The sequence below is a fragment of the Panthera pardus genome, unplaced genomic scaffold (genome assembly GCF_024362965.1).
Source record: "Panthera pardus isolate Hobbes unplaced genomic scaffold, ASM2436296v1 HiC_scaffold_1, whole genome shotgun sequence".
NCBI lineage: Eukaryota > Metazoa > Chordata > Mammalia > Carnivora > Felidae > Panthera > Panthera pardus.
Genome location: NW_026526654.1, coordinates 85,982,466 through 86,009,979, shown reverse-complemented (window position 1 = coordinate 86,009,979; position 27,514 = coordinate 85,982,466). Strand labels below are relative to the sequence as shown.

Here is a 27,514-nt window from a genome sequence, read left to right as displayed (position 1 = left end):
AGGAATTTAGTTTGTTTTTGTTTTTTTTTTTCCCAAAATGAAATATCCCTGAGTAGATGTGTTTATATCTGTTTGACCTAACACCATATTTCAGTGGTCACTAAAATTTCTAGTCAATCTGGGAGAGAAAATACTAATACGATCTTGTTCTTTATAGCTTGTTCTGTATAAAAATTACTGATGGGTCTTAAACTTAGTCTCAATAGATCAAAATGTTCATTTCAGAATTAATCTGATTCTTCAGAAGTCTGATGTGCAAGAGTAAATAGCAGGTTTGTGTAATAGCACTGTGTTTATTAGACCTGTGATAATTTTAGGTTTTACTTGTCAGTAACCTTTAATCTCTGTTTTACGTACCATTGTATATTTCTCTATTACCCTTTCACTAGGATTTGGAGCTAGCTCTGGTTTTGGATGCAGCACCACAGGGGCCTCCACATTTGGATTTGGAACAACAAATAAACCCTCAGGAAGTCTTAGTGCAGGTTTGTGTGTTTTTGGCCTGAATTTCAGGCAAATTTAAAGATGCAAATTATGTAATTTAAAAGTATAACGATTGTTATTTCCAGTAGCCAGAAGCAATCCCTGATTCAGTTTGTACCCCCCACAATGAAGCGTGTAAGCCTAACTAATCATACAGTTTTATCTCTCTTGGAAACTAAAAGTCAGGTTTGTGAAATATCTCCAACAAGACTTATTAGTTTGAGACAATAAGTAATGATATCCTCTTTTAACTAAGTAGAGATTCTTTTGAACCCAAAGACTAGTTTTATGGTTAAACAAGTCTCTTCATTATTACACAAATGGTCCCATTGTTGTGAAAGCTTTAACCCAGTGTTTGTTTGTTTAGGAGAATGACTTCTCTCCCAAAGAGATGTTCTTTAGTTGCAAGTCCCTTTGGTTTTAAAAGTCCTACTCTTATAATGGATGATTAATTGGGTTCTTTGTTCATTTTTGAAATAGGTATGTAATCTTTTGACTCCTCTAGTAGAAAATCCCAAATTTCTTCTCCATTTTCTCTATATTTGTAAATAATGCCTTCACTTATAACGTTTAGGGATAAGTAGCATGTCTAAAATAATGACACAATACTTACTGTGTTTAAATTGAGGGAATTTTAAGGCAACTTCATTTAATATTAAGTGGTATTTAAAATCAACAGTTCCCAAAGAGTAAGATAATAGAATTCAGTGATATGGGGATTATAATCTAAATACGGTACTATTAATAAAGTAGGCAGTGATAGCATTTGATCTTAGTTACGCAAGGGTTCCTATAAAATCAGAACAGTGGGTACTACTCTTTGGGGTGTTCATTGTCCTGAAAATCATGGGTTGAGGCCTTCTTGGAGGACTTAGGATTACAGGAGTGGGTCCATCTTCTACATGTTGACGATATGTTTCTGGAGCGGCTGAGAAGGAAGGCACCATGGCGTATCTAATTACCAGGAAAGTATCCGGCAGCTTGAAGTTTTCTAGAGTTCAGTTATTTGTGCTAAGGTTTCTCTTGGCTTGGGTCACTAAACTTAGGTCTCTAAAGGTGCCTCTTAGTTGTTAGCTAAATTATTTTCCTATAAAATTCCATGTTACAAATTTAGTGTTCTAATATATTGGCTATTTTCATAAATATATATTCTTTTAGCTAGAAATTGACCTCTTGTCCCCATTCTTTATATTTGTTTTTGTGTTTTAACTTCTGATGTGAATATTTTCTTCCCTAAACATAAGGCTTTGGCAGCTCAAGTACATCTGGGTTTAACTTCAGCAATCCTGGCATCACGGCATCAGCTGGTTTGACATTTGGGGTGTCCAATCCTGCCTCTGCAGGTTTTGGAACAGGAGGACAACTCCTTCAGTTGAAGAAACCTCCAGCTGGAAACAAAAGAGGAAAAAGATAAACATATGAGTTGATGTGGTTGAGAGAATTCATAGCAGCATCGTTCATTCTATGAGTCTATTTTTCTAAAATTGATGCAGTAATTAAATTGCATCCCAGGAGATTTATAAAGTTTTGATATTTTTCCCTACTCTGGAATCTGAACTGTGTTCTTGTTTGCCATGGTAGACATCTTTTTTTCTTGTGAATTTGAAACCCAGTTGTGTATTTTTCGTTATTTTTTGATGGTCAGTGTGAGCAATGTTCTGATTACATCACTGATAAGTAAAGCCTATTTAACCTAGTGTCATAGCAATGTTTTTGTTGATAAGGTTTACATGATGTGAATATATGCACATTTGTTTCTTACACAGATGGTATGAACTCTTAAGTCCTATACTAGAATCAGTTTGTTCCTTGATAAAGGCCTTTTGAACTACACTGCAGGGCATCTTGTGAATATGTATGTAAATATATACAGAATAATACACACAGTTGTGTGTTCACATAAAATATATATTTACAGACCTACAACTTTTGCCTCAGACTTGTTCCCCTTTTCTAAGGGTATTCTGTTTTTCACCTTTTAAGCTTCAAAGCCTCAGTGCTTGTAGAGTGATGAGCTAGAGGTACCAGGTCATTGCAGTTATTTAATTTACTTACAGACTTAATGAAATGGTTACTGGTGTAAATATTTGACCAACTCCGCTTCGTTGCCCCCAGGCTTTTCCATAGCAGCTGCTCTGAATGAGGAGTGCTGTAAGAATCATCCAACAGATTTTAACAACTTTTATTACCCCATACACCCTCACATTTGCCTGTATGAGATGTTTTCTCATATCCGAGATGAACCTTCAAGAGCATATTTGAACTCCAGGCTGATGTCTGGGGGCAAAGAGCTATTAAGCCAAATTGATTCTATGCAGGTGAAGGATGCACTATTACTTTAGTGGAAACTTTTCTAGCGATTCCAGTACAGAGTTCTTTCTTATAGGGCTATTGATATTGACACCAAATGGAGTGGTTTATCAGCCTCTTAATGTCTTAAGTAAGTGCTTAATTTGGAATAGAGAAACAATATATTTTAAGAAAAAAGTATTCTTTGTAGCAACTATAAACTACCCCATTTTAACAGTGAACAGAGCTCCAGGTAAAAACACATAAGGCATGTCAGATTGCATCTGTGCACTATTTGTCTATATTAGTATTAGTGACATCGAGTGGGTGAAAAAGAAGGCCCTTGGAAAGAGAACTGCCTTAGCTATGATTTCACACAGAAACCATTAAGTAGACCTACTTTATCTTTCAAGTACAGTTTTCAAATGGGATGTGAACATGGAATTTCATTGAAAATAGTATAATTTTTTATATAGAAGGTTTTGTACATAATGTGCATCAAGTGAATATTTTCAGAATCATTTTCACCAAGGCACCTTTTTTTCTAAAATAGGTATTACACACACACACACACACACACACACACACACACACACACATATTTTTAGTATAATGTTAGTTGGGTTTGATTACTAAAGTGTTGTTAAATCTGTTTTATTTATCCGCATATAGCAGTGATTGGCTTTTTGGAATTGAAACTTTTGCGCCTTGATGCATTAAAATAAGGAAAATGCTTTGTTTTGGAACACTGAAGTTTTTATTTTTGCATTCTTCTCTAAAACTGCAATCCCCAGATCCAGATTTTGGGGAAGGGTAGGAAAACGTGGGATTTTTGTGTTTTGAATTACTGTCAGAATTAAATACCCAAATATAGCAAGCTTTTTTTTTTTTTTAAAGGACATTGCATTGTGCTGCAAAAATCTGAATATTTATATTTCTTAATTTTGTTCTTTATATCTTATACATTTTAATATGTTGAGCCACTGGAAATTTGTAACAGATCAATTTGTGATAGGAGTTTAATGTGTTGTCATTGTCTCCAATGTCTTCACTCTGTCCTGAGCGTATCATTATGTAAACAATAAAATTTATTGTGTCAGTTGCTTTGAATCTTTATAGGTGTCAGTAGTTGTTCTAAATATGTAATTTTCTTATTATTGCTCTTTTATTCTCTGTGATTGGTTTTTAGTGTTTTGTTTTTACCAATTTATATATCTTGCTTTTTAGAAAAATTGTAGAGTGAACACAAGATAGAAGGATATTGGGTAAAATGTGAAAGTCCCCTTCAGCTTCCAGGGCCTGATCCCACTTTCTTCCCCCTGAGTATCTTTTCTTCATATTTCGGTGTGTATTCTTTCGAACCCTTTAAAAAATGGCCCTTTTCAACATATGCATATAAATATTTCCTCTCTCTAGTTTTCTCACATTTATCATTCTCTTAGGTCCTTCTTTTTGTAACAAATGGGTTAAAAGAAATCTGTGTACTTTCTGATTTGTCTTCTTTCTCCTTTAACCATAGATCATCAACATTTTTCCATGTCAGTGCATGTAATTTACTTTTTATGTACCATCCCGTGGCATGGATGTACAATGAATTGTTTAAAGTATTTTCTGTGGTTGGGCAATTAGGTTCTTTCCAGTATTTCTGTTTTACAGAAAAAGCTGTATGTGGCTCTTATGTTTAATGTTTCTTTGGGATTGATCCTTGAAGAGGAATTGCTGAAAATGCATATAAATTGTATTTTTTAATGCCAGATTGCCTCCCCAAACTGCTGTATAAATAGTACACTTCTACAGCATGTATGAGTACCCATTTCCTAGTATTCTTTGCAACCCTAGATATTATCAATCCTCATAATAACTACTTGTGAGTTGAACATTTTAATATATATGTTAGTCATTTGCATGTTAATGTAATTGCATGTTGGTATCCTTTGTCCATTTTTATTTAGTAGGGTTTTTTTTGTTTTTTTTTTTAATGCTCTCTGTAGATAATGTACGTTAATGTTTCTCTTATGAGGTAGTTTGGACTCTTGGAGTCAGCTGGGTTCAGACGCTTGCCTTGAACCTGTGTGATCTTGGGGAAGTTAATTCACTTTTCTAGAGCTTAAGCTTTATCATCTGAAAAGTGGGGATAATAAAGATGGGTAGTTGTATTAATAATAGAATCTTCTATAAAGCACTTGGATGGCATGAACCCCTGATACTTTGCAAGTTTCACTGTTCTTGCACCAGTACCCCACTGCTGTAATCAGTGTCCTTGGATGCTTTGTTTTGGTACCTGATGGGGGAGCTGCCCCATCTTGTTTTTGTTTTTGTTTTTGTTTTTGTGCGGGGTGGCTATTTTCAGACACTTACTCTTTAAGATAAGCTTGAGTACCCATATTTTTCTTTCAGAGATCTTACTGGGATTTTGATTGGGTTTATACAAATGAAATCCATTATGATCTGGGGAGAGTTGACACCTTAATATGTATGGCATGATAGGTGCATATATTAGGACTCTTATTCTTTCTGCAAGGTTTTACAGTGTTTATCAGATACCTGTTTAAGCTTTTACTAACTGCGTCTTGGTTTTATTTCTGAGTGTGGATTTTTATCCTGCACTTGGTACAAGGTCATTCACGTTATTACAGAAGCAGGTTAACTGTTCTTTTGTGATGATACAGTAAACCCAAGTTAATGTCTTACTAATCTCAAATATTGTGGGAATTTGAATAATGCTTTTAGAAATATTGTAATGGGATTTTCATGTGTGAAATACTTAGGTTTGAATGATTTATCACATTTGCTTTGACATCCCCTTCCTCCGTGCCTTGCCCTGGTCTCGCCACGCATAATCCTGGCTGCACTGTCCTTTTTGGAACACACGCCACGAAGTTATTTAGGGGATACAGCCCTGGGACTTGGTAACAGGGGGTCAGTGTCCTGGAAAATCTCAGCTGGAGGGCCTAATTTCAATCTTCACAAAGTCACCTTTACCTGTAGGTGTCTCCCATTTATTGAGTGTGTAACACGTCTGTTCTGGGCTCCACACTCGCAACTTAATATACCCTACCCTGTTTAATCTCGATATTACCCTGTAAAGCAGAAAACTCCCAATTACTAGATGAAGAAACTGAGGCTTATTCTATGCAATTTACTGGAGGTCACATGTCAAGTCATGGAGCTGCGGTTTTCTGCGGTGACAGGAATGGCACGCTGATTTTCATGCCTAAGCCCTCAGAGTCTCCCAAGGTAATGTCATTACATGATTTATATGGAAAATTCCAGGTATACAATAAACCATGGATCAAAGCAAGGTAAGTACAAGGGGCTCTGGCACTTGAGGGAGGCATCCTAGGGAGGGTGTTGGGTGAGGAGGTAGCAGGTGCGGGGCTTCTGGAGCCACCTTTCCCACTGCTTCCCTATGAAGAAGCTCATAGAGAAGCATGAGGGGCAGTCTGCCCACCTTAGGGTAAGGGGGAGCAGATTGGACTATCTGAATCTTCGGAAGGTAAGAAGTTTAGCAAGAAAGCTTTTCCAGGAAGGCTTGCCTGACTGCTGTAACCCGAGAGCACCACATGCTCAGAACGGGTGAGACTCGATCCTTTTCTTGCCTTACAGAGAGATGAACCTTACCTGGCACAAGGAGACCATGGAAATGGGCGAGAAGTTCGGGTGCTGAGGGACAGCAGCAGATTGAGGAAAGAGTAGGGGTTACTGGACAAGTTGGTCCTGGGCCAAATGTGGTTTTTTTTTGCCTCTTCCTCCTTTACTCAGTCTAATGCACTCTTTCTCTGCTACCTAATCTGTCAATGAAGAACAACAAAAAACCTACCAGGCTCACAAAGGTCGCAGTCCTGAAGACCAGGCTGTAAATTTAATTTGCAGAGACCTTGTTTTTGTCGTCCTCAACCCTTTGAATCCCCTGGTAGCAAGTCGGTTAAATTCAGTAAAACATTTGTTAATATTTGCTGTGTGCAAGTCAGTGCTGGGAATTTAGAGGAATATAAATAGCAATGGGGTATTTTCTGTGCTCAGTAATGTTAGCTAACATCAGTGCTAAGCGGAGGCAAGGGCCTGCTCTTAAGAGCTTTCCATACATGAACTCATTTACTCCTTAGTCCTATGAGGTAGGTACTATTATTTCTTTTTTACAAATGAGAAATTAGGCACAAGTCACTAGTAAGTGAATGGGCCAGAATTCAAGACCAGGCTGTTTTTCTAGAGTTGAGGATTATAAGTAAGTATACTCTAATGTGAGCTTTTTATTAAGTGATAGGATAAAGATACAAAGAAAATTACTGAGTGCCCAGAGGAGAAATTAACTTGGCCCGGGGAAACTCCCAAGAAAATTGTAATAGGTGGCTTTGAGCAATGAATGAATAGGATTTTTTTTTTTTTTTTTAATTTTTTAAAGTGTGTATTTTTGAGAGAGACAGAGCACGAACGGTGGAGGGGCAGAAAGGAAGGGAGACAGAAGCAGGCTCCAGGCTCTGAGCTGTGAGCACAGAGCCCGAGGTAGGGCTCCCACCCACTAAAGGTGAGATCACGACCAGAGCCAAAGACGCTTATCCTACTGAGCCACGCCCCCTGGCTCCCCTGGGGTTTTTTTGTTTTAGTTGGTTTTTTTTTTTTTTTTTTAACGTTTATTTATTTTCGGAGAGACAGAGCACACTTGGGGGAGGAGCAGGGAGAGAGAAAGAGACCCAGAATCTGGAGCAGGCTCCAGGCTCTGAGCTCTCAGCACAGAGCCTGAGGCAGGGCTGGAACTCACGAACAGTTGAGATCATGACCCCGACCGAACCGAAGTCGGATGCTTAACCAACTGAGCCACCCAAGTCCCAGGAGCCCCTGTTTTTAATGAAGTATTAACAATTTGAATTTGAAGAACCACAGATTTATTTAATTAAAGATAATTTTACATTTGAACAAGATAAAGGGAGAAAATAAAAAGCAACAAATACCTCACTTTCCAGAGGAAGATTCTGTTAAATTTCTCTTCTTCTGTTCCTGTTTTTCTTCATAACTGCATAGCATGTATGTCCACACTCTGTTTCATAACCAGTTTCTTTTGGTGAATATTTCGACTGTTTATATATTTTTTGCTATTAGAAATAATTTTGGTAGGATCAGTGAAAATGGTATCCAGTTTCATTGATATATTTTCTTTATGAGTTTCAACATTTTTGTGTAGGTAGTAACCAGCTTTTAAAAATTATTTGTAAGAGCTCTTTGGATGTAATCCCTTCCTATCTGTAGAGATGTTTGGGAAAATTAACAATTTTAAACCTTTAGTCTTGGAGCCATGTAACTTTTTAATGAAAATTATGGCACTTAAAATAATTTCTTATGTATTGCAGATGTTTTGCAGTTAATCATTACACCTATTTATGGTTTATTTTTGTGCTGAGTAGAAATCTTAAGTTTTAAAATTGCCCAAGTTTATCGGTCTTTTTTTTTAATGACTTCTGGGAAAGAGTGAGAAGTCAATGAGAGGGAAAAAAGAATTAAGACAGTTTAAGTTTTGTTTTATTTTGTTTTGTTTTGTTTGTTTTTTAAGAGAATGTGAGCTGGGGAGAGGGGAGAGAGAGAATCTTAAGTAGGGTCTCTGTTCAACATGGAGCCTGACGCGAGGCTTGATCTCATGACCCTGGGGTCATGATGTGAGCCAAAGTCAAGATTTGGACCCTCAACCAACTAAGCCATCCAGGTGCCCCTAATACTTTTAAAGTTTTACAATTTGTAGTCTTTCGTATTTGTTTACCATTAAAACTTCCTAATTGTATGAAGTTGTCTTTAGAAGATTCAGCTAGGTGGCTGGTGCCAGACTGTAATTGGAGAATGGCAGACCTTGAAAAGAGTTGCAGTGACATTAAGATAGGTGATATGATCATTTCCCTTTTAGAGATGAGAGAAGCAGCTAATTTGCCCCAAATCCTGCAAGTCCTAAGTGAGGATGCTAAGACTCAAAGTCTGATATCCCTGGTGTCATTCAAGTGAAGTCTTTTAGAACTTCATTTTCAAATGATGGCACGTTCAGCTCACTGTCATTTCCAAATTTAATGCATTCTGTATTGTCACATATTCAGAAGGCAGAAGAAAAGTTAAATCCCTGTGGCCAGTGCATTTTTTTTTCTTTTTAAAAATTTTTCTCCTAGATAGACGGGAGAACTTGATTCAAGGACACCAACTCTTAGATAAACAACATGAGTGACAAGTTCTTATCTTACTTGGTGAACTGTATAGGTGCCACTATGAAAACTAAAACTATCTTTTAACTGTATCTTCTAGATTGAGCCCTTGTTTGATGTAATCATTTTATCTTATTTTTTAAATAATCTATTAAGAAGTTTCTAAAAACTACCACTTTAGATTCCTTACACAGTGTTGATCCTACGTGGTCTTATTTGTATTTTTTTTTGCCCTAAAACTGTAATTGTGCGTGAAGTGTGTGTATCTGTGTGTGTCTGTATATATACACAGATATAATTCAAATTATTTGTATATAAAGAAAATTGAAAATGTATCATTGAAAGTCATTCCTATTTTTGATGATATGTAAACATTTAAAGATATATTTTTATATATTTTGGTGTATCATTATCCCCTTCTACCTGACTTAGTTATTAGTTTAGGGAATTTCTTACTGTTGAAAATAGCAGAGGGGCGCCTGGATGGCTCAGCTGGTTGAGCCTCCAACAGATGATGATCGCACAGTTCGTGAATTTGAGCTCTGTGCTCAGCACAGAGCCTGCTTTGGACCTTCTGTTTCCCTCCCCCCCCCCCCCCCCCCCCCCCCCCCGCCCACCTCCCCGCTCATTCTCATGCTCTTTCTCAAAAGTAAATAAACATTAGGGGCACCTGGGGGGCTTGTGGATTGAGCATCCAACTTCAGTTCAGGTCTGAGCCCCACATCGGGCTCTGTGGTGACGGCTCGCAGCCTGCTTCAGATTCTGTCTCCCTCTCTCTCTACCCCTCCCCTACTCGTGCTCTGCTTTCTCTCACTCTCAAAAATAAATAATAAAACATTAAAAAATAAATACTAAAAAAGAGAATATAGCAGAATTTATTATTTTCATGTTTAATTCTTATTTTTTATCAAAATCACACGACACAGTTAAAAGAGTCATGTTTCCATAAGTCTTGTTAAAAAAGCAGTTTCCCTTCTCTCTGTTTGGAAGTGACCTTTTTCACCCCTTAAAGCTTTTGGCCAATTCTGTTTTCAGTCCCACTTTCACCTCTTCCTGCAGTCATCAGTAGCTTCCTTCTCAGCTTTCCCCACCATGGTGAAAGTCAGCTCTCTTGATCTGCTAGTCAGTTACTCTTCCATTCCAGCTCCTAACATTTCTTTGCTATTAACACAGGGGGTTTCTGTTTGCAGGGACATCTCCTTAGTTTGCATGGCTCATATTACTTCAGATACAGGCAAAGCTGCTTTAGTAAGAGACCTGAAAATACAGTGGCTTGAACAAGATGGTTTATTTCTCTTTCCTGTGATGGCCCAATAGCAGTCCAGGGTTGATGTGGCTGTTCAGTTCCAAAGAGAGGGCCTTACCTTAATTGTCTTGAGTACATATTGTATTGAATCTGTCTTATTCCTGATACGGATATAAACTGACCTAGATTGGATTTATCCCAGCAGTGACTTGTATTCTCTTTGGTCTGTGATGTAGTTTGCATTACCCTTTCTTCAAAATAACTGTCCTTCACTAGCTTTCACTTGAACTCTCTTTTGGATGCTGCTCTTGATTTTGACCTTCGTGTAACTTTAGGTTCAGAGGTTGCAAACTAACTAGGGAGCTGTCTCTTGATCTGTTTGGTCCACAGAATGTGTGCTGATTTTTAAAAACCAGATTTTACACGAAATCCCCAATCTCTTATTTGTGAACAAACACAAGCAGACAGATCTGGCAGCAGCGATTGCCACCCTCCCCCCCCCCCCCCCCCCCCAGGGAACTTCCCCTTTCAGAGGTGTCATTGACCCTCCAATTGACCCCCGTCCCCACTGCTCCCTGCCTTCTCTTACATTTACCTCGCTTGTTGAATTACCTGCTGCACCAGTTTCATCATTTGCTCTGTGGCCCACAGGCTTGGTCCCTTACCTTTCTCTCTAACTATCATACGGGTCTTCTCTACACTCTCCTCCGCTAGGGCCGTGATGGGGAAACCAACGCACAGAGAGCCAGGCTCCCAGCCTTCCTCATTCACAGAGATGTGAGAGTGACGATGGCTAGTCCACTCAAATGATCACTAGGAAGGAAAACCTATTCATCGTCTGGCAAGTTTCTCAGTGCTGCGGAAAGCTTCTGACCTTCGACCATCGCTTTGAAAGCAATGACTCCCCAAGTGGAGCTCTGCAGTGCCGGGAAGCTGACAGCAGGGGGCAGAGGAGATGAGTTCGCTCCTGCCAGAGGGCTAGTCAATTTCTTGCACAGTGTCTGTTTCCTGACCTGTTGTTTCATGGCTTGAAGTTCTATAATGGGACTCATTTGTTTGTGTTTTACTATTTGGTAGCTGTGTTAATAACAAATAATTCTTTCCAATCATAGTGTGCATTTTCTACAGTAGCTGAACAAGGGATTGGTCTAAAGAAAAACGGTCTTTTAAATAACTTAGCCCGAAACAATAATGCGCTGAGCATTTATTCCTTTTGGTTTCAAAAAGAACTCCTCCCATGTGATACACTTTTATTTGCAGTTGGTTTAGAATTAGTGATTCTCTATTTTTCAAGTCTATGCTCTCTGATAATAGCAAACGTATTTAGTGAACACCTATGATAAGCCAAGCAGGAGAGTGTGGTAAGTCATTATGCCTTGGTTCAGAATTAGTATTTCAATCTGCACTGCCCAAAATGGTAGCCATTTGCCATACGTGACTACCGAGCACTTGACATATGGCTAGTGTGACTGAGAAACTGAATTTAAAATCTTCATTTGAATCAATTTAAATTCGAAAATGGACGTTCAACTACATATTGGGCAACACTTGAGGGTGTTTGGAACAACCTAGATATACGATTCTACTCTTTGATTGTAAATTTTATGAAATCGACATGCAGGTCAAGTAGTTCCAAAGCAAATTTAGCATTTGAGAAGCTTTTAGGTATAAAATCCACACTGGAGTTTGAAGACTTGTCATGAAAAAAGAATAAAATATTTAATTAATATTTTTATTTTGATTTCATGTTGAGATGATAATGTATCAGGTTAAATAAAATCTTAATTTCATGTGTTTGTCTTGTTTTAATGGGGCTCCTAAATTTTAATTTAAATTAATCTAATCTACATTTTATTTTTTTTTATTTATTTTTTTATTTTTTAACGTTTATTTATTTTTGAGACAGAGAGAGAGAGAGAGAGAGAGAGAGAGAGAGAGAGAGAGAGAGCATCAACGGGGGAGGGGCAGAGAGAGAGGGAGGCACAGAATCTGAAACAGGCTCCAGGCTCTGAGCTGTCAGCACAGAGCCCGAGGCGGGTCTCGAACTCACGGACCACGAGATCGTGACTTGAGCCGAAGTCGGACGCTTAACCGACTGAGCCACCCAGGCGCCCCTGTAATTTACATTTTAAATTACATATGAGACTTGCATTATATTTGTTGGACGGTGCTGCTTTAGACAGTACTAACCACGCTCCTGGGGCCATTTCTCTCTAAAAGAGAAAGAAACCGCAAATTGTTAATTTGTTTCTCTTTAAAAAAGTCTCTGTGTCAGTTCTTACAACAGCCTCCTACTTGGCATCCCTTTCATTGTATCTACCCCTGTGAGTCATCGGAATTCTTCGTTACCCGCCTTGAAATGCAGACAGGGTTCTGTAAAGCCCATGCTCTCTGGTACTTTTTATTCCCAACGCTTTAGCATAATCTGCAAGGTCCGTCAAAGCCTGGCGTCTACTTTCCCAAGCCCTCTTCTGCTCTTCTGCTGCTCTCACACACCGAGGCCATTCCAGGCTACTAAGTTCTTTCCTGCCCTCTGCTTCCTTTGCCTGGAATAGAGGTTAGCCTCTCAGTGCCCTCTGTCCTCGTCCTCCCCATCTCCTCTGGCAAAGTGAACATACACCTCTGCACTCCAGGAGGACTTTGGACCTTGTGACACAGGCTTACCACATATACTTCTGTCACTCGAGGAGGTATTCGTCTCCCACATTCGATTCTGTGATCCCAGAACAAGAGCCCTGTCTGGTTATTATTTTGGTTTGTTTTTGTATCTTCAATACTTAGCATTTGATCGGACTCCATAAATATCTACGAACTGAGTGATTACTACAGTGGGAAAGGGGTTAATTCAGGGACCCACTGTGGACCTTACTCTGCAGAGGGGTTGGAACCATGCCCTCCACCACTCGGCCAAGTTATTTAAGTGCCGCGTTAGTGGAATAGAGATCATACCTATGCTACAGGTTGACTGTGAAGATGAAAATTTACGTATATGAGGTGCTTCAGCAGGTGTCCAGCAACAAATATTAGAATTGTCACCATACGGTCTAAACTATTTTTCTTTTTCTCTCAGGCAACAAATCACAGGTTTTAACAGGATTTCGAAAACCCAGTGTTACAGAAACCAATGAAATAGGAAGAAAAATCCAGTTCTGAGCAGTCACTGAATCAACAAACACCGACTTTGAAGGAACTTCTGATTATCATTTTACCAACGTCACTATTTAAGAATAGAACTGTAAGGCTTAATGAGTTTGGCCAAGGTGTTTTGAATTCGGTAAAGAAAACTTGCCCTTGATGTTTAAGGATGATCTAATGGATCATAAACCAGTTACGGAGAAGGTTTAAAAACACTACTGGGAAGTAGGCCACTAATTCAGTGTCTATAAGGAATCGTGGAAGGTTTACAGATGGGTAGGAAAAGCTGATACAAAATGGAATTGACCAAGTACAGTGAATTAAATCTTTGTTAATGTAATTATGCAACTCATTCGTTTTTAAAAAGCAGCTTTCCTGAGATATAATTTATATGTCCCATAATTCACCTATTTGAAGTATACATTCACTGGTTTTTAGTGTATTCACAAAGTGAGGCAATACTACAGTCTAACTTTATTTTTATTTTTTTAAATTTTTTAATGTTTATTTTTTAAGAGAGAGCGAGAGAGAGAGAGAATAGACACAGAATCCGAAGCAGGCTCCAGGCTCTGAGCTGTCAGCACAGAGCCCGACGCGGGGCTCGAGCTCACGGACCGCGAGGTCACGACATGAGCTGAAGTGGGTGCTCAACCGACTGAGCCACCCAGGCGCCCCCCCACCCCCTCACAGTCTAATCTGAGAACATTTTTCCCCCCTGAAAGGAAACTCCATACACATTAGCCATCCCCTTCACCAGCACTTCCACCACAAGTCCTAGGTAAACTTTCATCTCCTTTCTGTTTTGAACATTTCATGTAAGGGTCACTGGCAGCTTTAACATTTTAGCATAATGTTATCAAGGATCATCCATAGAGCAGGATGTATCAGTTCTTCACTCCTTTTTATTGCTGAATAATATTCCATTGCATGCATATAACATGTTTTGCTTATTCACTCATCAACGGACATTTTGGGTGTTTCTGCTTTTTGGTTATTATGCATAATGCTGCTATGAACATTTATGTACAGGTTTTCGTGTGGACACGTGTTTTCACTTCTCATGGGTGTGTACCTAGGGAAGGAATTATTGGGTCACATGGTGACTCTCTAACATTTCGAGGAACTGTCGAATTTTTCCAGAGTAGCTGTACCGTTTTATAGTCTTACCAGCAATGTGTGAGGGTTCCAATTTCTTCATATCTTGCTATTGTCTTTTTAAAAAATTATAGCCCTCTTAGTGGGCGTGAAGTCGTATTTCATTGTGGTTTGAATTTCCCTAATGACAGATAACGTTGGCCGTCTTTTTCTATGCTTATTGGCTATCTGTATATTACGCACTTGATTCTTATGAAGCATATACCATTCCTGTGTTCATTCTATTAACAAATGTTTGTTGAGCAACTATTATGGGCCAGACACCTTTCTAAGTGTTGGAATAGGTAAGTGAATACATCAAACAGAAATTCCAGCCCTCGTGGCACATATATTCTAATTGGAAGACATGGGCTATATAAAAAGTAATATGTTCAATACGTAGAATTTTAGGTGGCGAGAAGTGTATGGGAGAAACAAGGTGGAAAAGAGGAACAGAGACTGCTGGGGTGAGGCTTACAGTGCTATGAGAAGTAGCTACAGGACGCCTCACCTAGAAGATGGTATTTGAGTAAAGGTAAGAGGTGATGATGCAGGGAGCCAAGCAGAGTCATGGGCAAAAGCAGGCGGTGGAAACAGTGCAAACGTCTCAAGGCTGGAGGACTCATTGGCCCAAAGAGCATCAGATGTATGGCAGGAATGAAGAGAGGGAGGAGAGTAAGAACCTGCGGGAAGATCAGAGGTAAAAATGCCATCGGATTGTGTAGGGCCTTGGAGGCCATTATGTGGGCTTTGCCTTTCAGCACATTATGTGGGCTTACTTTCACCACAGTAAGTCCGGTTAGCATCCATCACGACACATAGTTACAATTCTTTTTTCTTGTGATGAGACCTTGTAAGAGCTACTCTTAGCAACTTGCAAATGAACTGTAATCGCCATGCTGCACATATACATTCCAGGCTTGGAATATGTATATGTGTGTGTGTGTGTGTGTGTGTGTGTGTGTGTGTGTGTATATATATATATATATATATCTATATATCACGTTTTCTTTATCCACTGACGGACACAAGTTTCTTTCATGTCTTGGCTATTGTAAATAACGCTGCAATGAACATGGGGTTGCCACATATCCTTTCAAATTAGCGTTTTGTTTCCTTTGGGCAAATACCCAGAAGTAGAATTTCTGGGGCATCTGGTAGTTGTATTTTTAATTTTTTGAGGAACCTGCATACCGCTTTCCACAGTGGCTGCATGAATTTACATTCCCACCAACAGTGCGCAATAGTTCCTTTTTCTCTACCTCCTCACCAACACTTGTTGTTTCTTGTTTTTGTTTTCTCGTCACACCATTCCAACAGGTATAGGGGCAATATCTCCTTGTGGTTTTGACTTTCATTTCCCTGATGTTGAGTGACATTGAGCACATTTTCTTGTACTTCTTGGTCATGTGTATGTCTTCACTGAAAATGTCTGTTCAGATTCTCTGCCCGTTTTCTAATTGATTTTTTGTTTGCTATAGAGTAATGAGGTTTTTGTTGCCTTTTTTTTTTTTAATGTTTGTTTTTGAGAGAGAGAGCATGCACGCCTGTTCGGGTGCTTTCACATATGTGAGCGGGGGAGGGATAAAGAAAGAGGGAGACAGAGGATCCCAAGCAGGTGCTGTCAACGCAGAGCAGGGCTCGAACTCATGAACCTGAGCGGTGAGATCATAACTCAGCCAAAGTCAGACGCTTAACCAACTGAGCCACACAGGTGCCCCGTGGTATGAGCTTTTTAAAATATGTTTTAGATATGAATCCCTTATCAGATATATGATTTGCAAATATTTTCTCTCATTCAATAGGTTGCCTTTTCATTTTGTTGATGGTTTCCTTTGCTGTGCAGAAGCTTTTTGGTTTGAGGTAGTCTCACCTGTTTATTGTTTTGCCTTTTGTTGCCTTTGCTTTTAATGTCAAATTCAAAAAAATTCATCACCAAGACCAATGTCAAAGAGCCTACTGCCTATGTTTTCTTCTAGGTGTTTTATTGTTTCAGGTCTTACATTCAGATCTGTAATCCACTTTGATTTAATTTTTTGTGTATGATGTAAGATAGTGGTCCAGTTCCATTTTTTGTGTGTATGGTTGTCCAGTTTTCCCAACACCGTTTATTGAAGAGACTTCCCCTTCCCCATCATATATTTTTGGCTTTTTCTTTTTGTCGTAAATTAATTGACCATGTATGCCTAGGTTTATTTCTGGGCTCTCTTTTCTGTTCCGTTGGACTATGTGTCTTTTATGCTAATGCTATACTGTTTTGATTACTATGGCTTTGTAATACAGTTTGAAATCAGGAATTATGATGCCTCCAGCTTTGTTCTTGTTTCTCAAGGTAGCTTTGGCTATTTGGGGTCCTCTGTGGTTCCATACAAATTTTAGAATTGTTTTTTCCTATTTCTGTGAAAAATGCCATTGGGATTTTGATAGAGGTTGCACTGAATCTGTAGATTGCTTTGGGAAATACGGACGTTTGAACAATATTAATTCTTCCAATTCATGAGCATGCTATATCTTTCTATGACTTCCTTCTTGCCAAGATGTTCAGAGATGCCTATGTGTGCATGCATGTAGGTGAGGGGATATTAGTTGTCACAATAACTGGGGACCAGGGATGCTCAACATTTTGCAATATACAATATGTCAGTAGAAGCTGTGCTAGAAGACACTGGTGCAAAGACACAGGAGGTGAACTGAGACACCATTCCTGCTCTCCGACTAAGAAATGAGGGGTACTTGCATCGGGCTGGGGCACTGTGGGTGATGAGGAAGCTTGATGATTCCGTGTATATTTTGAAGCTGGAGTTGACAGGACTTGTGGACCGATGGAATATGAGGGGAAGACTGAGAGAAGAATGAAAGGTGACTTAAGGATTTGGGGAAAAACGGAGTTGACGTTCCTTGGAAGGGCAAGGTTGAGGGAGCGGTGGGGGAGAAGGAGCGGCAGAATCACAGGTGCGGTCAGCTATTGTAAGTTTGAGACGCCTCCGGACATAGCAGTGGGCATCTGGTAGTAGGCAGATGAAAAGAGGCATCTGAAAAGAGATTCGGTAGGCATTCAGTAGGCATCTGAAAAGAGATTCTTGAGGGGGTGATTTAAATTTTGGAGTTTTACTAGGCCAGGTGATTAACAAAAGAGGGAGTTAGAAAAGGGAGAAGCCGTGGGGCTTTCCAACAACAAAAAAAAAAAGTCAGAGTGATGAGCAGGAGACAGCCAAGGAGACTTAGGAAAACTGTCCAGTGAATTAGAAGGAGAAAGAAGGTAACATTGAAGTCAGAGGAAATCTCCAGTCACCTTTGGCAGCATGGGTGGGTGCAACGTCGGGGAGGAAGATCTGCCTGGAGTGGGGTCACAGGGAGGGGGGAGATTCCCAGCCTTCCCCTGATAGCACGTCCTCCCTGCTTAGTACAAATATAAACTCTGGACAGAACACACAAACACTACTTGCGGATGTTGAAAAATACACAACCGAAGGCAGTTGTCGAACAGGGGCCAGTTTCCTTTTTCTTTTCTTTTAATTTTCGTCTTTTTTCTCAATGCTCCGCCCCCAGGGCAGGCTCTACTAGCTTCTCAGTGCATTTCAGGAGACTAAAACTCCAGTAGAAACGTCCCAGTCTTTCTGGCCAGAGGATTCAGGTAAAGGAAGCCCACCAACTGGAAAGAGAGAGTGTGTGTGTTAGCCTGGTGAGAGCGTGCGAGCAGGGGAGTGGCAGAAAGAGAGGGAGAGAGAGAGAATCCCAAGTAGGCTCCACGCTGTCAGCGCAGAGCCCAATGTGGGGCAGGATCCCACGATCCTTGAGATGGTGACCTGAGCCGAAACCAAGAGTGAGACGCTTCCCCGCCTCACCCACGGAGCCACCCAGGCGCTCCCAAATTTCCCTTCCTACCGTCAGTGTTTGTGAGGTTCTGTTTTTCTGCATCCACACTAGAAACGATAATGAGAGATTCCTTAATTTTTGCTGGTCTAATCGGTATTAAACGGTATCTGTGGTGGTTTCAATCTTTACTAAATGACTAATAAGGTTGAGAATATTTTCATATGTTTATGGGCCATTCATATTTTTCTTTCCAGTTAAGTATGTGACATCTTTTGCCCATTTGTTTTCCTATTGGGTTGTTTACCTTTTTCTTATTAGCTCATAAATTGTTAACTGTTCATTCTCTGTTGGTTAAATAAGTAACAAATGTTTAATCACGGTTCGTGGCTTGTCTTTTTCATCTAGAGTGTCTTTTGATGAGTGGAAGCTCTTACTCTTAATGTAGTTAAAATTATTCGTTATTTTCTTTTATGATTTTATGGATCTTTGGGGGGGGGTGTTTAAAAAAAATTTCCCTACTTAGAAGTCATAACAATACTTGGTCTTTCCACCTGAAGCTGACTCATGAGTGGTGTGAGAAACAATTTCATTTTTTTTATATGGCAATTCAGCACCATTTATGGAATAATCTATTATTTTCCCAGAACCTTCCCGGCACAGGTTAAGTTTCACACACGTGTGTGCCTCTTTCTCACTATTCTGTTCCACTGGTTTATTTATCTCTCCCAGTATCAATTCTGTATTGACTTGTTATAGAAACTAAATCACAAACTTAATTGTTACAACTTTATAATATGTCTAGTAGGTTCATTCTCCTATTTTGTTCTTTCTTTTGGACTATGTTGTTTATTCTTGGCCCTTTTCTAGGAAGACGAACATCTGCTTTTCAAGTTTCATGGAAATTCCTGTTGGAAACTTGTTTTAAATTCCATTGACTCTATGGATTAATTTATGCATAATTATGTCATATAACACTGAATTTTTCCATCAATGAGCATGGTATGAGGTTCCATTTTGGGGGGCCTTTTTAATGTCTTTTAATAAAGCTTTATAACTTTTTCCCATAATAGGATTTGCACTCTCTCTATTTGTATAATGAATTTATATTCAGCAAACTTGCTAAACCCTTATTCTAATAATTTAATTGTATATGTGTTACACATTTCTACCTTGACAGTCATATCCTGTGCAAATAATCCATTTTGTTTTTTCCTTTGCAGTCCTTTGATCTTTCACCTGGTTTTATTCTCTTACCCTCCTGGCTGGGTGCACTGGATAATGTTAAATAGGAGGGGGAATAATAGTGTTCTTGTCTTTTTCCTGATCCGTATTTCACCGTTAAAGTTTTATTTTTTTTAAAGATTCTCTTTATCTTTATTTAGGATATTATTCAAAGATTTTTTTTAAAAGATTCTCTTTATCTAGGTAAGCAAATTCCCTTGTGTACATTAAAAAAAAAATCAATAGGTATTGAATTTCTTCCTTTTTCTGCATCCATTGAGATGAGAAAGATTTTCTCCTTTAATCTGTTAATGTACTAAATTTCATGTATTTATTTTCTATTAAACTACCTTTGCGTTCACAGGATAAACCAAACTTGGTCATAATGTGTATTACCTTTTTTTATAAAGTACCTCCGTGCATGCACATGTGTGTGTCTGTCTCTGTATCTTTCTCTCCACTCTCCCCATCCCACTATTTTATTAGTCTTTTGAAGGCATAAACTGTTGACTTTGTTGATACTTTGTATGCCGTCTTTTTTTTCCTATTTCACTAATTTCTCTTCTTATCTCTGGGCTCTTCTCTTTTCTTTGAGCTTACTCTGTTGCTCTTTTCCTAATTTCTAAAAATGGACATTTAGCTAATTACATTTTTGGTTATTTTTCATTTCTTGTTTTTTTAACATAAACATGAGGTCTCTAAATTTTCTTCCTGTGTCAATTTTGGATTATCCCACAAGTTTTGATAATTTTTATTAATGTTCAGTCCTAAGTATTTCTTGTCCAGCGTGCATTCTTTGTCTCTACATTTCCGACCATATCCTTTAAAACTAAAATTTGAAAATTTTATTTTTATTTATTTTATTATTTATTTATTTTATTTTATTTATTATTATTAATGTTATTTATTCTTTAAAATTAAAATTAAATTTTTACATTTAAAAATAAAAGTTTTATTTACGTCGTTTATATCTTCTATGTTTTTGTACATTTATTTGTTTGCTTTCGGTACACTTGACCTATCGACAATGAAATGATGAGCAGTTACACAGCACTTGCTAAATACTGGGTGATGTTTCGGGCTCTTGACATTAGTTATTAGGGAATTATTTTATTTTATTATTATTTTTTAACGTTTATTTATTTTTGAGACAGAGAGAGAGAGGGACAGAGAATGAACGGGGGCGGGGCAGAGAGAGAGGGAGACACAGAATGGGAAGCAGGCTCCAGGCTCTGAGCCATCAGCCCAGAGCCCGACGCGGGGCTCGAACTCACAAACCGCGAGATCGTGACCTGAGCTGAAGTCAGACGCTTAACCGACTGAGCCACCCAGGCGCCCCTAGGGAATTATTTTAATCATCCTTTAAGGTGAATACTATCATTACCTTCATTTTACCTATGAGGAAGTTGAAAGTAAATAAGTAATTTGTCCAAGATCACACAGCTAATGAGTACCAGAATAAGGAATCATACCTGACACTCTGGTTGCACAATGCATGCTCTTAACTGCTATATCATACTATGTGTCAATAACTCTGGTATTCAAATCCCATATTACTGATGTATCTGTCATTTTCACACTGAAGTTCTATCAAGTTTTCATTATACACATTAGGGCTATTATGTTAGGTGAATTGAATCTTTTATCATTAGGCAGAACCCTCTTACCTCCAGTGATATTACTATTATCTGTTTTGTCTCTTATTAACATGGTCACTCCTGCCTTCTGTCTATATCAGCATGATGTAACCTTTCCATCTTTTGCTTTCAAACCTTTGGTGTCCTTATATTTTTGGCATGTCTCTTATAAATAGCAGTTAGCTTAATCATTAATTTTCATTTTCATTTTTATTGGTATATGTGTATCTTATAGATTCAGATACTTAGTGCTTTTCAATATCTTTATTCTGTAGGAGCTTTGTAATTAAAAAATTCCCCTTTCACGAAACTGAGAGTTGTTAAATTTTCACTGGAAGGACCTCTTAAAATATGTTTGTTCTGCCAGGACTCTTTGAAGGGGAAGAAACACACAGACACACACACTCAAGCCCCCTATCTGATTTTAACTTACTGGGTATGCTACATTTGGTTAAGTTTCATCAAATCTCTCCATAAAACTTTCAGAGGCAAAAAAATTCAGTTAAATTTTCAGAGGCAAAAAAATTCATGTATCAATCCCATCAGGACTTGGAAAGTGTCACCTCACCCAGTTTCATTGGAAAATCATAATTAAACCTTCAGCTTCATTTGTAGCCTAGCCAAAAATAACACAAATATCCTTTTAGCGGCACATCAATTTGCTTTTCTTTTTAAATTTTATTTTACTTAATTTTTTTTACCATGATAAGTTTATGTTACTTTGTTTTTTTTAATCTTGATAAGTGTACATTTAATTCCCATCCCCTATTTCTCCCATGCCCCCACCGACCTCCCCTCTGGTAACTCTCTGAACTCTATAGTCAAGAGTCTTGTTTCTTGATTTGCCACTTTCTCCTCCTGTTTTTTTTTTTTTTCCTTTGCTTGTCTTTTTTGTTTTTTATACTCCACATATGAGTGAAATCATATAGTATTTGTCTTTCTCTGACTTATTTCGCTTATTATACTCTGTAGATCCAGCCATGTTGTTGCAAATCACAAGATTTCATTCTTTTTTTATGGTTGAATATTATTCCACTGTATATAAGTACCACATCTTCTTCTTTTTAAAAATGCAATTTATTGTCAAATTGGCTTCCATACAACACCCAGTGCTCATCCCAACAAGTGCGTTCCTCAATGCCCATCACTCATTTTCCCTCTCCCCCAGCCCCCCCATCCATCCTTAGTTTGTTCTCTATATTTAAGAGTCTCTTGTGGTTTGCCTCCCTCCATCTCTGTTTGTATTTCTCCCCCTTCCCTTCCCCCATGGTCTCAAGATCCACATTTGAGTGAAAACATATGACATCTGTCCTTCTCTGATCCACGTTGCTGCAAATGGCATGATTTCATTCTTTCTCATTGCCAAGTAGTATTCCATTGTATATATAAACCCCATCTTCTTTATCCATTTGTCAGTTGATGGACATTTAGGCTCTTTCCATAATTTGGCTATTGTTGAAAGCACTGCTGTAATTGAGGGATCAGAAAAATGGCGACCCCCCAGTCTGTCCTTTATGGGCCAGGTGTTCCAAATCACTCTGTTCAAGCCGTCCTCACTGTGCCACGGGCACAAATGAGGTGATTTGTCCTACTCTCCCGATGCCCATGCCCTGGTGCTTGGCTGGGATTCAAACTCCTGCTCCATGAGCCCTGGTACTGGGGGAGTGCTGCCCCCACGCCACCCACTATATGGTCTCTGGCTGGCAGGCAGTCTTTGTCTTTTGAGCAGATAGAACCCCTCTTCTTACAGCACTCCAGGGAGGGTATCACTTTCTCCTACTGTGGACTGCACCCCTAACCTAGCCATGGAGCCTGGGGCTGGCTCCCCTCCTCTCTAGGTGCACGATCAGGGCAGCCGGTCTGGATCTCCTTGGGTTGATTTGGTTCCGGGCACTCTGTGCTTCCTGGGTGTGGTTTTCTGTTTCCTTCCCCAAATTCAGGAAGTTCTTAGCGATTATTTCTTCAAATAAATTTTCTGCCCTCTTTTCTCTCTCTTCTCCTTCTGTGATCCCTGTAACGCTAATGTTAGTACATTTTTTGGTGTTCCTGTGTTTCCTAAGTCTATTTTCATTTTTAATGTTTTCTTCTCGCTGCTGTTCAGCCTGATTGCTTTCTAGTACTCTGTTTTCCAAGTTGCTGATCCATTCTTCTGCTTCCTCAAATCTACTATTCATTCCATCTAGTGTATTTTAAATGTTTTTTATTGAGTTCTTCATTCCTGATTGGTTCTTTCTTATGTTTTCTCTTTGTTAAGGGTCTCACTGAGGTCTTCCCCTGTATTTTTATGACTATTGCCTTAAAGTGTCTGTCAGGAATATTACTTAGCTCTGTTAGTTAGCTCTCTTACGTGATTTTGTCCTGTTTTTTTCATTTGGGACGTATTCCTTTGCCTCCCATTTTGTCTAACTCTCTGTATCTCTTTCTACGTGTTAGGAAAGTCAGCTATGTCTCTTGCTCTTAAAAGTAGTGCCCTGCAGTGCAATGTTCCCTGTTCACCAGAACCTCACGTTTCGAGGGTGTCCTATGTGTTGCATTCCTCCCACTGTCGTGACTGAGTTGCATTCGCCTTCAGTCCAGTCATGTGCGATGGATCTCTTTGTCTGGTACGGGCAGGGTTTGGTCCCTGTGTTGTGAGTTGGCTAGTCTGGGGCCATCCCGGGCTTGAGTTGAGTCAGAGCAGGTGTTTGCTAGAGATAAGGTAGCACTGAACTGCAGAACCCTTTCCCTATGTTGAGAAGTTTCCTTGGGGGGGCTGGGCCTGCATTCAGACCAGATGAATGGCCCCTACCCCCTGCTGGGGCTGCAGTCAGACTGACACGTGTGGTTATCTTTTCCTCTCCCCGGGTAGGAGTCACTTTGAGGTTGTGTTGGTGACTGCGGGGGCTGCCTGCACACTGCCAGGCTTACGGCATTGCTTCGGACGGGCCCTTGCCGAGGGCCTTCTGGAGGGGGCAGGTCTGCAGGAGGTGCGGGCGGGTAGTGGTGTTAGCAAAGTTTGTGCAGGTCTGCTGTGGGAGAGGATGTGGAGCTTGGGGAAGACTTCGTAAAGCTGTAGCTGCAGGACTGGAGGTAGTGAGTCCACAGGAGAACGCAAGGGCAGGGAAAATGGCGCTAGCGAGGTTTGGGTAGGTCTGCTGTGGCAGAGGACCTCGAGGCAAGGCCTGGCTGGAGGGGCGGGGGGTGTCTGAGGTCACGGGGGTGGAGCACACCGTCAGCAAGTTAAGCGGTGGGTGTGGGTGCCGCCCTAGTTTCTGAAGGTGTCCCTGTGCCTAGGCTGAGGGGCAGTGAAGGGAAATGGCAGCTGCCAGCAATTTTGTTCTTGGAGAGGTGGGCCAATGAGCCCCGTGCCTCCAGTACGCACTCTGAGATTAGTAAACGAATGTCCCTTCCATATCCCCCGGGGGGTTTTCAAAATCCTCCTTCTGTGTTATATCTCCATGAGGCTGTTTGTTGTGTTGTCTCTCTCTCCCTCTTTTTTTTAATGTTTATTTTTTTTTGGAAGGAGAGAGAGAGACAGAGCATGAGCGGGGCAGGGGCAGAGAGAGAGGGAGACACAGACTCCGAAGCAGGCTCTGGGCTCCAACCTGTGGGCACAGAGCCCGACGCGGGGCTCGAACCCACAGACCGCGAGATCATGACCTGAGCTGAAGTCGGACGCTCAACCGACTGAGCCACCCAGGCGCCCCTGTTGTGTTGTCTCTTTAAGGGTGGGGACTCAGTTTCCCCTCGTCCTCCCAGCAACCCCAGAGCCAAGCCCACTGATTTTTAACATTCCACGTATTAAGCCCCGCTGGTTGTAAGAACTCAAAAAATTATGTCTCTGGTTTTCAGGATTTGTCTTCCCCATGCAGGTTCCTCGCATCTGGGGTGCCTAGTTTGAAGGTCTGTTCCTTTCCTCCCTCCAGGCCTCCGGCATCACTCGCTCTCAGGGACGGTCACATGGGTCCATTTAGCTCTGGACCATGTCTCTTCCCTTTCGACCCTCTTCCATGTGGCCTCTTCTCTAAATTTAGCTGTAGAGGGTCTGTTCTACCAGTCTTCGGGTCATATCCTGGATTAGTTACACCGATGGGGGTATTATCTAGTTGTATCCACGGGACGAGGTGAGCTTAGGGTCCTCCTACTCTGACATCTTTCTCAGAAGTCCTTTACCGGTCTTTTAAGCGAGAAAACAGTTGAACGTAGCTCTAGAAATATTTCTTTAAAAATATTTAAAAGCTATTTTCCATCTATTCATTTTCTCAGCGTTCTTTTTCTGGAACCTCTATTAATCAGATTAGTTTTCTAATTAGCTATCCTTTCTCTCTTATTTCTCTAAATGCCTGACTGCCGGGTGTTGTGTGCACGAAATATGCAGACGTGTCTGTGTGTGTGTTTGGGTCTGTGTCACAGTTTGTATCTGTGCTTGTGAGTGTACGTACATGTATGCACGTGTCCTTGTATGGACGTGTCCCACTCATGGGAGTGTGTGTGCACACATTTTTGTGCGTGTGCATGTTTGTGTAGACTATCTGGAGCGTCCCTGAGTTTGTTTGCAGTCGTTCTTTCGACCTGCCCTCCCTCATGCCGATGGCTCTGAGATCTGAACCTTTCCTGGGTACTGGGGGTGGGGGGGAGACAGGCTCTGTCTTTGACTCTGTCCCATTCTATGCTCACCTGGAGGCTGTCGTTTCTTCCAGCCTGCAGAGCCTTGTCCAGGGTGTAAAAGATAATGTTCAGAAACAGACGTAGGTTCTCTACGGGAATCTAGATAGAATAAAGATCTACACCATAGGTGGCATTTCCAATGAGTGTGAAAAAAATGGCTAATTCAAGAAATGGTGTGGGCATTCCTGTTCGCCATTTAGAAGACAACAAAGCGGGACCCCCTGCCTTGTTCTAGAAAACAACATAAACTCCAGATGGGATGAAGAGTCAAATATGAAAAAGGGAACACACAAAAAATACCAGAATAAATGGATCATTGAAAAAAAGTGTCACCTGGAGATAAAGAATGCCTTTGAAAAATGTCACGAAATCCAGAAAGCTGAGGGGCAAAACTGATAAGCAAGCTGCCTTCCTGGACATTACGTTTCTCGGGGCTGGTTGACCTCGCTCCCCATGATCCTCTCCCTCCTTGGATGCTAGTGGTCCTGCGACTGTCCTGCATGGGCTAGCCGCTTCAATCCACACTCCTTTCACTGAGAGTCCCCGCAGGCTGGGCCGCTGACCACACCTTGGCCACTCAGACTCTGTCTGAGAAGTGTGAATCTGGAGTCGGGGTCCACGGGGTCAAAAGCGGAGCCCTTCCCAAGGCTCTGATGTTGCCAGTTGCCTGTGGTTATGTGAGGGCCCATGTCCTCTCATGAGTTCCGTATCTCTTTGGGGCGCCTGGGTTGCTCAGTCCATTAAGCGACCGACTCTTGATCTCACCTCAGGCGATGACCTCACGGTTCACGGGTTCTAGCCCCGAGTCGGGCTCCACACTGGCAGTGCGCAGCCTGCTTGGGATTCTTTCTCTCCTCTCTCTCTGCCCCTCCCCCCACTCTCTCTTTCTCTCTTTCAAAATCAATAAATAAACATTAAAAACATTGTGTTTCTGTTTAAGTTAGCCAGAGCCAATGTTTGTGGCTTCCTCTCAGAGAACTCTGGTAAATGGAGAGCTGGATGGGGTGGGGGTGGGGGGAGCATCCCTGCCTTGCTCCTCCCCACTCCTCCCATAAAGCACTCTAAACCAGTTGAAACGAAAGTAACAAAGTGGGAAAATATTTACAGTAAGAATAAATAAATAAAGAACATTAAGGGCCAAGTCACAAACTGAAAACACTACCAATAAATACATGAGGCAATGGTTAGTCTTTCTAATGAGCAAAGGTATGCAGACTTTAAAAAAAAATCGAGTGTTGCAAACATCTATTAGGCTTTCCTGGTGGCAGAGTAAGCCACAGGCTGTATTTTCCAAGGCACGGTTGATTTTTCTTTCAAGTTTCTTTCTTTTAAGTAGGCTCCACACCCAGCGTGGGGCTTGAACTCACGACCCTGAGATCAAGAGCCGATGCTCTATCACCTGAGCCAGCCAGGTGCCCCTCAAGGTAATCTTTTCTAAACTGCAAATCTCGATTTCCTTACCTTCTGGACGTTTGGTTCCGTTTCCCAATGCCTTGTCTATTGACCGGCTGGCGGCAGGCTTGCCCCTTGCGTCCAAGCTGCACCCGCTGCACCGAGGGGGGCTGGCCTGAGTTGGGAACGCCGTGGGGCCAGGTTGGCCTGAGGATCCCTGCGCATCTGCTGGGGGCTCTCAGCCAGCCGCGACCCCCGCCCCAGACCTCTCCCCCCGCTCCTCCCCCTGGTTTCCCCCCCAGACCTCTTCCCCTGGCCCCGCCCCCAGACCCCTCCCC

General features: G+C 40.7%; 1 protein-coding gene and 1 long non-coding RNA gene across 4 annotated transcripts in view; one reads left to right on the top strand and one right to left on the bottom strand.

The window, feature by feature from the left end:
• NUP58 (nucleoporin 58) overlaps positions 1-13,669 on the top strand; it is a 49,763-nt gene extending 36,094 nt beyond the window's left edge. For 2 of the 3 annotated variants that reach the window (XM_019447949.2, XM_019447947.2), the window contains 2 exons: positions 390-485; positions 1,728-3,886. In XM_019447949.2, the coding sequence (XP_019303494.2) occupies positions 390-485; positions 1,728-1,897 (266 nt within the window). In that variant the 3' untranslated portion in view covers positions 1,898-3,886. Of the gene's footprint in view, positions 1-389; positions 486-1,727; positions 3,887-13,264 lie in introns of those variants that run through there. The other variant, XM_019447948.2, reaches the window with a different exon arrangement.
• A 2,325-nt stretch (positions 13,670-15,994) lies between these two features.
• LOC128776489 (uncharacterized) lies at positions 15,995-27,426 on the bottom strand. The gene is made up of 2 exons (XR_008421541.1): positions 27,246-27,426; positions 15,995-18,115 (listed from the first exon to the last, which is right to left on the bottom strand). It is a non-coding gene; the product is annotated as an uncharacterized LOC128776489 (long non-coding RNA).
• Between the last annotated feature and the right edge of the window lie 88 nt (positions 27,427-27,514).